The sequence below is a fragment of the Bison bison genome, unplaced genomic scaffold (assembly GCF_000754665.1).
Source record: "Bison bison bison isolate TAMUID 2011002044 unplaced genomic scaffold, Bison_UMD1.0 scf7180017864224, whole genome shotgun sequence".
NCBI classification, from domain to species: domain Eukaryota; kingdom Metazoa; phylum Chordata; class Mammalia; order Artiodactyla; family Bovidae; genus Bison; species Bison bison.
In genome coordinates this window covers 3,497,695-3,508,425 of record NW_011494796.1, presented here as the reverse complement: position 1 = coordinate 3,508,425, position 10,731 = coordinate 3,497,695, and the positions used below count along the sequence as shown (strand labels likewise).

The 10,731-nt window shown below is 52.7% G+C and overlaps 1 protein-coding gene across 1 annotated transcript in view; it reads left to right on the top strand.

Annotated features, from left to right (window-relative positions):
* Positions 1-4,984, top strand: part of LRRK1 (leucine-rich repeat kinase 1) — a 130,627-nt gene extending 125,643 nt beyond the window's left edge. The window contains 3 exon segments of the mRNA XM_010845812.1: positions 172-1,022; positions 1,394-1,495; positions 3,604-4,984. Of these exon segments, the coding sequence (XP_010844114.1) occupies positions 172-1,022; positions 1,394-1,495; positions 3,604-3,781 (1,131 nt within the window). The 3' untranslated portion in view covers positions 3,782-4,984.
* The last annotated feature ends 5,747 nt before the right edge of the window (positions 4,985-10,731 follow it).

Below are 10,731 nucleotides of genomic sequence, written 5' to 3'. Positions count from 1 at the left end.
GAGCACACCCGGAAGATCCTGCTGGCAGCCCGGCGTTCGTTAGAAGCTGGGAGGTGCTAGCAGAAAGCGCGTGCTCACGGGGTGCCTGCAGGGATGGGTTCGGCGCATGCTGTCTCTCTCCTGGGATGCCTGAGCTGCAAGGGCATCAAACACCCTGTCTTCCCTCCTCAGAACTCCCACCTGGTGCTGGCAGGCCTGGCGGACGGCCTGGTGGCGGTGTTCCCGGCGGCGTGGGGCGCCCCGGACTATGGCTGCTCCTACTTGTGCTCGCACACAGCCAACAGGGCCAAGTTCAGCATCCCCGACGAAGACGCCCGGCAGAACCCTTACCCCGTGACGGCCATGGAGGTGGTCAACTGCGGGTCCGAGGTCTGGTACAGCAACGGGCCAGGCCTGCTGGTCATTGACTGTGCGGCCCTGGAGATCCGCCGGCGGCTGGAGCCCTACGCGGCGCCCTCGGTGGTCACGTCGGTGGTGTGCGGCTCGGAGTGCCGTGGCGAGGAGGTGGTATGGTGCCTGGACGATAGGGCCAACTGCCTGGTGCTGTACCACTCGGCGACCTACCAGCTGTGCGCCCGCTACTTCTGTGGGGACCCCAGCCCCCTAGGGGACGTGTTTCCCGTGTGCCCGATGGGCCCACCGCCCCTGGACAGCCCCACAGCCAGCACGAGGGAGCCCGCGAGGGGCTCCATCGCCGACGTGAGCTTCATGTTCAGCGAGGAGCTGGGCACACAGATCCTCACCCACCAGGACTCGCTGACCGACTACTGTTCCCTATCCTCCTGCTCCGCGGCCTCGCCGCACCCGGCGCCGATGGCCCTGTCCAGCCTGCCCTGCTCCCCGGCCAGCTCTGCCAGCTTGCCCTTCTCCTCTGACTGCGAGGACACCAGCCAGCTGCCCAAGCCCGCCGTGGGCTCCGACAGGTCGGTGCATGACCTGAGCCCAGTGGACGGCGAGGCGTTCAGCCAGCACCTGCAGGCTGTGAAGATCCTCGCCGTGAAAGACGTCATCTGGGTCCCCAGGTAGGTGTCCTGGAGGGGCGTCACCCTGCGCCCTCTCTGCTCTTGCTTTGGGGCCAGAGTGCAGGGAACCTTCAAGTACAGTCAGGTGCATCAGGGGCTGCCTTTCTCTCCTGGAACTGGAAGGCTCCCTTTAGCAAACCTAAGAAGGGTTGCACAGAAGCCTGTCGGCCCACCAGAGCTCAGGGCACCAAAGAGGAGAGCCGTGGTCGGGTTTCCGACCAGCAAAGGGCTTCTCACCCAGCTCTGGGGCCCTCTCAGTAACCCGATCCATTTGCTGAAGCTGAGTCTGTTTCCCTGCCTTTCTGCACACCCGCTCCGTTTCCCCTTGGAGAGGACAGCCCTGGTTCCCCTGCGGGGTTTTGGTTTCTTAGGCGCGGTGGAGATATCATCGTCATTAGCCTGGAGAAGGAGGCAGGAACTCAGCGGGGCCGCGTGATTGCTGTCTTGAAAGCCCGAGAGCTGACTCCGCACGGGTAAGACAGAGGGCAGCTATGTGGGAGCCAGGCTGTAGCTTAGGGAATCGAGGCCCCGCTGCCACCTCCCCACGTGATGGCCATGGCCCTTCCGTCCTCTACCCAAAACCCATAACATCCACCCCTGTCAGCAGAGGCAGAGGGGGAGCAACGCAGAGTCTGCAGGAGGCAGCTCCCAGGGGATCAGCAAATGCCAGCTGAGCTGGGCATCAGTCACAGTCATGGCTTTCTTTTCTGGGGGGCACCTATGGACCACCTGCCCTGCCCGAGGGAGGCTACAGAGCCCCAGCTCAGCTGCAGTGGCAATGGGGATCCAGGTGGTCCCCCACTCTTCCTGCCAAGCAGGGGAGCCCTCCTGAGGAGCCTCTCCTCCCACTGGGCACCAGGTGGAGCCACGCTGCCAGGCCACACCAGCCTTCATCATGTCCATGCCCGCCATGCCCGTTCCTGGGCTCAGCTGTACTTGCCCACTGTCAGGAGGCAGGCCAGACGCCACCATAGGATGCCTGTCGGACCCAGCCCACCTGGCTGCACTGACGCAAGGCTGGTCCAGCCAGTGTTCCCGGGGCTGTCAGGCAGCCCGCGGCGTCCACACCCCTCACTGGGCTGAGTCCCATGCGCTTCTCTCCCTTATGGAGAAATTGCATTCGGCCCACTTTCCCCGGAGCAGACTGATGATGGAGATGTACATGGCCCCTGGGCCAGTGGCCCTTGCCCTACCCGTGGTTCTGGAGACCGGAGCTAGGTTTGCTCCTGAGCGCTGGCTGAGTGTGGGGGCAGTGGTCCCCAGGTCCCAGGTCAGGCTCTCAGGGGAGTAGGTGTGTCCATAGAGCCCGGGCCTGTTGACCTCAGAGTGTCCACCATCAGTGCCCTTGACTTTTCCCCTGCCGTTGTTTTTCCCCCAAAGACAGGTTTACCAAGAGCAGGCACCCTCACTGCAGGAAGAAAGCAACCCAGGCAGCCAGCAAAATGAAGGCCGTAGCCTGAGCCCACCAGCATTCTGAGATGCGTCTGAGACATTTACTGCTGCTCAGTCACTCAGTCGTGCTGAGACATTTAGTCCCTTGGCAAAGAGCTACTGAGTGCCCGAGACATGCAAGGCCCATGAGAGCAGATTTCCGTACACATCCCAGTTTACATGGTGGCCTTGGTGCCGTCAGGCCGCATGGGCAGAGGGAGGAGAGGCTGGCAGTGTCTGCTCAGAGCAGGGCACATGGCCTGCAGAGGCCCGGAAGGAAATGTATAGGGTGTGCCCGGGTCATGCAGAACTTGCTTTTAAAAATGTACATAGTTTGGACTTGGTACAGGTTTTCTGTCTAGTATATTCCCCTATATTTCCTAAGCATGTGTAAACATAATAATAGAGAAGAATCATGCCTGGACTGAGTGGCAAGGGAATTGAGTTAAAGCTTAAAACCTGTCACAGACCATTGATAAGCAAGAACTGTTAGATAGAATTGATCATTCCAGCCTCTCTCAGCATCTGCGGGGGCTCTGATTGCAGGACCCCTACAGATACAAAAGTCCAAGGATGCTCAAGTCCTTATATATAAAACGATAGTCAGCCCTGGGATTCCCAGGTGGCTCAGTGGGAAAAGAATCTGCCTGCTAATGCAGAAGGCACAGGTTCAATCCCTAGGTCAGGAAGATCCCCTGAAGCAGGAAATAGCAACCCACTCCAATATTCTTGCCTGGAGAATCCCATGGACAGAGGAGCCTGGTGGGCTACAGTCCATGCGGTCACAAAGAGTCGGACATGAATGAGCAATTAAGCACACACAAGGACGCACAGTCAACCCTCCATATCCAAAGATGTCAAACTCGTAGACACGGAAGGCTGACCATTTTCCTGGACATGTTGGGGTCTGAGGTATGTTAGGGAGGATACCTGCTCTGAGGTGAAGCTGAAATGATGCCCCTTTTTAGGCTTTAGAAAGACTGCCCACATGCTAGGCCACCAGACAGAGAGGCACGTCTCTGGTGCCAGACTGGGGTGCACAGATGCCCCCTTAGCCAGGCTCTGTCCTCTGAGAAGGTGCAGGGTGAGGGTTGCTGCCCTGACCAAGCAGGAACTCCCGTGGGTTTTCTCAGACCCCTTCTCTCCACAGGGTTCTCACGGAGGCTGCCGTGGTGGCAAAGGACACGGTTGTGTGCGGCTTTGAGAATGAAAATCTGGAGTGGTGCCTGGCTGTCTGGAGGGGCTGGGGCACGCAGGAGTTTGACATTTTCTACCAGTCCTACGAGGAGCTGGGCCGGCTGGAGGCCTGCGTGCGGAAGAGGAGGTGATTCCTGCAGGGCGAGCGTTCACTGAACGCGTTCAGCGTGGGCCTGCAGCCTGAGCCCTCTGCCTGCAGCCCGCAGCCCTCTGAGGACCCGGCAGGCAGGCTGGGTTGTCCTCCGAACCACTTGCTGCTAAGAAGTGCTGAGATGACCCCACCACACCGGGGGTTTAAGGGTTCTCCTGTTCCAGGGCACAGTCCCCTGGGTACCCACCCCCTGCCCCCCAGTGCTGGTTTTACAGCCCAAGGGAAGGCAGTGGGCAGAACTGATTGGGCCCCTGCCCCCTCCGTCCACTCTCAGGGCTGGGCCTGGCTGGCCTCGTGGGCCTCCCCACTTTCACCCCCAGGCCTAGGGTGGAATTACACTAGGGCCCTCAGTCGGGGAGCAGCTCAGGGCAGGGAGGGATGAGGGCTGTGACCCCTGCCCCTTCCCCTGGCAGCTCCCCGGCTCTCAGCACGTTTCTCAAGCTCCCGGGTCCCTGGGGCCTGGGGCCCCGCTTGGGCAGGCGGAGATCAGATGTCTCCCGCTCGGGAAAGCCTGTGTGTGAAAAGCCTCAGAAGGACCCCAAGAGGAGCACTGCCCGGCGTGGGGATGAATGGGTTCCTTTAAGTGACGGGCTGGGAAGCCAAGAGCCGCACAGGGCGGAGCACGCCTCAGCCGCTGCATTCTTCTCCTGCCGACAGAAGGCAGGAGAGACTCCATCCATCAGCAGGACTTGAGAAAGGGCCTGTGTTTACAGCTTTGTGAAATAAACTCGGATGCAGCTGCAGCATAAGCCCTGTTTGTTTGCACATAATAAGCTTTTCTATTACTTTAACATATTAAGTCATATCTCCATGATTAGACCTCTTATTGTGAAATCACATCGTATCACATTGTATCAAATTATCTATTTGCTAAATAGTACAGCAGAATTTAAAAAAGTGAAATTGTCAAAGGGGGATGTATGGGTATGACAGCAAGAACTTTCATAAAGGATGCACACACTTGTGTGTACACACGCATGCATTCACGTTCACATCATCGCCAAGAGTAACTGTTTGAGGCTGCTTAACCCAGAACAGGAGTGGGAACCTGAGATCATCCTCCAGTGCAAACTGTTGACTTTTTTCTAAAATTAAATTATAAAATTCAAACTTTAGGTTTTGTGGGGTATGTAGGCAAATGTGATTCCTTTTATCTGAAAATAAACAGACTCTCAAGAATGAAGTCACGGCTTCTGTCTGTGGAGCGCACACATTAACAGTCCTAGCGTGTCCCACCCACCCAGCCCACTTGCTGTCCTGGCAGGAGGGACGTGCCCTCCGGGCTCATGTGCCCCCAGCAGTTTCTGTGGGCAGAGATGGGCTCCGTCAGTCTCCCCTCTTGCTTTCCGTGGCCTCAGGGGGACTGGAGTCTGAGCCTCCAGCCCGCATCCCTGTCGTTCACCCCCAGCAGGGACTCGGAGATTACTGCTCCCCCGTCCTGCTGTCTCCACACCACCTGGCTGCCTAGTTAACTTCTCAAATGCAAACCAGGCCCTGTGCCTCCTCTGTCCCAAACCCGTGCTCCACCTCACTTGTGGCCGGACTGCTCTGTGGCCCTCAGGAGCCCCGGCTCGGGTCCCAGCCTTCCCCGCCGCCCTCGCCCAGACCCAGGATGGTGACAAGCTGCAGTGAGCTCAGCCCGTGTTCTCGAGAGCCAGCTGAGGGGGTCGTCTCCACCAAAGTTAGAAATCATACGGAAGTGGTTCATTAACCTGAATACTTTAAACTTAAAAACTTAAATGGAAAAATTTCTACAAACTAAAAAGATAAGCAGTCAATTGAGGGGAAATATTAGTAATAAATAGGAGACACAAATAGTTGGTTTATCCTTTAAGCAAAAAGTTTCTAGCTGCTGCTGAAAAAGAGAAAACTCAACAGGAAAATGGGTAGAGGACATAAACAAGACTCAGCCTGACCCAACAGTAAGGCAAGAGTTGTGGAGACAACGATGAAATGCTGTTTATGGGCTTGCCCAGGGACACTGTGGAGACGCCTGGGTAGGGCTTGAGGAGAATCCGTGAGGGCCCAATTGGCAGGAGCCTTTGTGGCCCTCCCCTGCCTCCTTGGTCCTCACTGGAGCACCAGGGCAGGGCCCCCCCCCACCGGGGGAGGGGTGCAGGGAGGCCCAGGGCAGTGAAGGGGGAACCGCCCACCACATCAGCCCCAGCTACCTCCCTTTGGGCTCTTTGTCATGTCATAGACAAGGAAAGTGCTTTGTTGTATAAGCATTGTCCTGCTCTCTGCTAACCCGGAGCCAAGTGCAATTCAGGTGTATTTGCTACTGGTCAAAGCAAAGCCCCGAGACCTAACAGGTGATGCTCTGGAGCTGACCCTAACAAGCATCTGTTCAAGTTTGGGCAGAGACCTGAGTAACGGCGGACTGGAACATTCTGTGGCTGGCCATGCCGAAGCTTACTTCTGCATTGTGAGCACTGGGCACGACTTGGCCTGTAGATCTTGTCCCTAGAGCGACCACAGGTACAGAGGGAGGTCTGGGGCTTCAACCTCCTTCCCAAAGGCCCAAACTAAGGGTGTGACATCTATAAGTTTAAACCCTCCACCCCAGACAAGCTACCCTAGTCCTGTGGCTCTGGTTTCTCCTCTGTGAGATGGCCATGACACGTCTTAACCCACCAGGGTTGGTTGGGGACCAAGAGAGACAGATACGTGACAATCCAGCCTCAGCCCTGACCCAGGGCCAGGACTGTCTCCTGGCCCCGGTCAGGACCACCATCCCACCTGATTGGGTGGGTACCCAGGACCCTCACCCAGTGCACACACAAGTCCTCTCTGAGAACTGCTCCAGGGAAACACGGCTCTGTCTCTGTGAAACAGCCCAACTTTAAACATAAATCTCCTGGGACTTCCCTGGTGGTCCAGTGGCTAAGACTGTGTGCTTCCAATGCAGGGCGCCCGAGTTCAATCCCTAATCAGGGAATCAGATCCCATATGCCACAACTGAGCATTCCACCCCACAGCTGAAGATCCTGCATGCTACAACTAAAGATGCCCGATGTTGCAACTAAGACTCGGCACAGCCAAGTAAATGTTTTAAATTTTTAAAAATAAATCTCTTTTTTTCTGAAGTATCAAGAAGACTTTTACTAACACCTTTGCTTGAGAATTAAGGTGTAACACACATCACAGTAGATGAAAGCTGATGTATGGGTGTAAGAAGGCAATAGGACTCCCACTGGGAACACATGCTTTAAAAATGAAATAGAAGTAATGATAGGCACAAAAAATTGTAAAATTTCCCCTTTGCCCTCCATGGGCTGTGCCATCCTGTGGGCTGTCACTGTGCTCCCTGCTCTTATGGGCCTGGGGTCTGGCTGCATAAAGAGGCCATGGGACTAGTTCAAGAAAACAGGGTGTGGGGTGAGTGGAAGGGTTGCCCATCACGTGGGGTGAGAGCACTGGGTTGTCCCTGTGAGACTCTCCAGGGAGCTCTCCACTCTGTCCCCAGGATCTGCAGCTAGAGCTGGTGCTTGTTCAATCAGCCTGAGTCTCCGAGAGGTGACCCAGAGTGTCCCAACACTCCACCACGGACACACAGCAAGAGCAAGAAGTGAGCTTTGTGGTTGTCACCCAAGTTCACCTGGCCATGCTGCTGGATACTAGCTGCTGATGCCTCACCCCCTCCACGCCCACCCCCAGCATACTCACACAGGTTCTTCTGCCCACAGACCAGCCTCTATAGTGCTATCCTCTCTGCCCTGCTCTCCCAGACTCAGAACTTCTCGAGGAAGGGGACAGGAAATTGAGATCCAAATGGGCAAAAAGCCTCATCCTGAAAGAAAAGGAAGACATGGAGGTGGAGGACCATGATTTGTGACACAGGAACCATCCACGTGGTTTCATAACCCTCAGTGTAGAAGACCAAGAGATAAGACCTGTAGTTGCCTTGAGAAGTGAATCAGATGGCGAGGATGGCCTTTTTATATCATGAGTGTTACTTATTTTAAAAAATCAAAACTAGTATATAAAATCATCAAAAGCATTTTGGAGCTCTGTTATTAAAAGCGGCCATTTCATACTTCGCCATTCTCACGTATGCATCGCCATCCACATGTATGCATTGCCATTCTCATCTATATGTCACCATTCTCATGTATACTTCACCATTCTCATGTATGCCCCTGGATCTTAGATCTGGACCTACTGCATTTCTCCACTGAAGGGTAGCAGGGCTTTTGTTTGGAAGGCTGCTGATTCCATCTCCACACACACTCACACACGTCCACACACGCACATTCAAAAATATGTACATACAAACACACATAAGCATACACATACTACTTAGAATGGGCCTGAGGCAAGTTGGGTATCCAAGGATTTCAGGGACAGTGTTTAAAGGATAAAGGAGCCCACCAAAAAGGGGCTTACTCTGGCTGAGTTCTGATGGTTCATTAACTAGGTAATTGAAATAGTGCAAGTCTTAGTAACCACTGACCGAAACTGCCTACGTAGCCAGGCACAATGATAATCACTTGTAAGCCTTGTCTTGCAATCAGAGGTCCCAGTAAGGAACAAGGTGCTGCCACAAGAAAACAGACTTTGGAAGGGGCCAAAAGGCTACAGGACTGGAAAAGGTCAGTTTTCATTCCAATCCCAAAGAAAGGCAATGCCAAAGAATGCTCAAACTACCGCACAATTGCACTCATCTCACACGCTAGTACAGTAATGCTCAAAATTCTCCAAGCCAGGCTTCAGCAATACATGAACTGTGAACTTCTAGATGTTCAAGCTGGTTTTAGAAAAGGCAGAGGAACCAGAGATCAAATTGCCAACATCCGCTGGATCATGAAAAAAGGAAGAAAGTTCCAGAAAAACATCTACTTCTGCTTTATTGACTATGCCAAAGCCTTTGACTGTGTGGATCACAATAAACTGTGGACAATTCTGAAAGAGATGGGAATACCAGACCACCTGATCTGCCTCTTGAGAAATTTGTATGCAGGTCAGGAAGCAACAGTTAGAACTGGACATAGAACAACAGACTGGTTCCAAATCAGAAAAGGAGTACGTCAAGGCTGTATATTGTCACCCTGCTTCTTTAACTTATATGCAGAGTACATCATGAGAAACGCTGGGCTGGAAGAAGCACAAGCTGGAATCAAGATTGCCGGGAGAAATATCAATAACCTCAGGTATGCAGATGACACCACCCTTATGGCAGAAAGTGAAGAGGAACTAAAAAGCCTCTTGATGAAAGTCAAAGAGGAGAGTGAAAAAGTTGGCTTAAAGCTCAACATTCAGAAAACGAAGATCATGGCATCCAGTCCCATCACTTCATGGGAAATAGATGGGGAAACAGTGGAAACAATGTCAGACTTCATTTTTCTGGGCTCCAAAATCACTGCAGATTGTGATTGCAGCCATGAAATTAAAAGACGCTTACTCCTTGGAAGGAAAGTTATGACCAACCTAGATAGCATATTCAAAAGCAGAGATATTACTTTACCAACAATGGTCTGTCTAGTCAAGGCCATGGTTTTTCCAGTGGTCAGGTATGGATGTGAGAGTTGGACTGTGAAGAAAGCTGAGTGCTGAAGAATTGATGCTTTTGAACTGTGGTGTTGGAGAAGACTCTTGAGAGTCCCTTGGACTGCAAGGAGATCCAACCAGTCCCTCCTAAAGGAGATCAGTCCTGGGTGTTCACTGGAAAGACTGATGCTGAAGCTGAAACTCCAATACTTTGGCCACCTGATGCGAAGAGTTGGCTCATTGGAAAAGACCCTGATGCTGGGAGCGATTGGGGACAGGAGGAGAAGGGGATGACAGAGGATGAGATGGCTGGATTGCATCACCGACTTGATGGACATGAGTTTGAGTGAACTCCGGGAGTTGGTGATGGACAGGGAGGCCTGGCATGCTGTGATTCATGGGGTCGCAAAGAGTCGGACAGGACTGAGTGACTGAACTGAACTGAAAAAGGAGGGGGGTTGGCATGTTCTGCCAACATGCCAGAATCCTTCTTCCTGGAATCTATCTTGGTTGAGATGTGTGCACCACCAGGAAGGACCTCGAGTCAGAGTAGGGGCCAAGCAAAGTGATTGACCAGAGACACCCTGGAAATTAACCCTTTTACCAAAGAGTAAAACCCGAGAGAGACCACAAACCATGGGGCAGAGCAGTTCTTTGGGTTCCCTCACCTTGCTGCTCTCTGCTCGGATGCTCCTTCCCAATAAAGCCTTTTGCTTTGTCAGCACGTATGTCTCCTTGGACAGTTCATCTCCCAGGGTCAGACAGGAGTCCACCTTCAGGCCCTGGAAGGGGTCGTCCTTCCTGCAACACAAGTTGTAAAAAGTTGGAATGATACCAAAAAAGAGAAGTTATTTAGAGCATGTCAATTGTAGTTGTAATTTAAAAGATATGTATAATTTCTAGTAGATTCAAGGATTAGATCTGATCAGACAGAATGCCCAAAGAACTATGGACAGAGGTTCATAACATTGTACAGGAGACGGTGATCAAAACCATCCCCAAGAAAAAGAAATGCAAAAAAACCAAAATGGTTGTCTGATGAGGACTTACAAATAGCTGAGACAAGAAGGAAGGATATACCCATCTGAACAGAGAGTTCCAAAGAATAGCAAGGAGAGATAAAAAAGCCTGCCTAAAGTGAAAAAACTGCAAAGAAATAGAGGAAAACAATGGAATGGGAAAGACTAGAGATCTCTTCAAGAAAATTAGAGATACCAAGGGAACATTTCATGCAAAGATGGGCTCAATAAAGAATAGATACTGTATGGGCCTAACAGAAGCAGAAGATATTAAGAAGAGGTGGCAACAATACACAGAAGAACTGTACAAAAAAGATCTTCACGACCCAGATAACCATGATGGTGTGATCATTCACCTAGAGCCAGACATCCTGGAGTGTGAAGTCAAGTGGGCCTTAGGAAGTATCATTACAAACAAAGATAA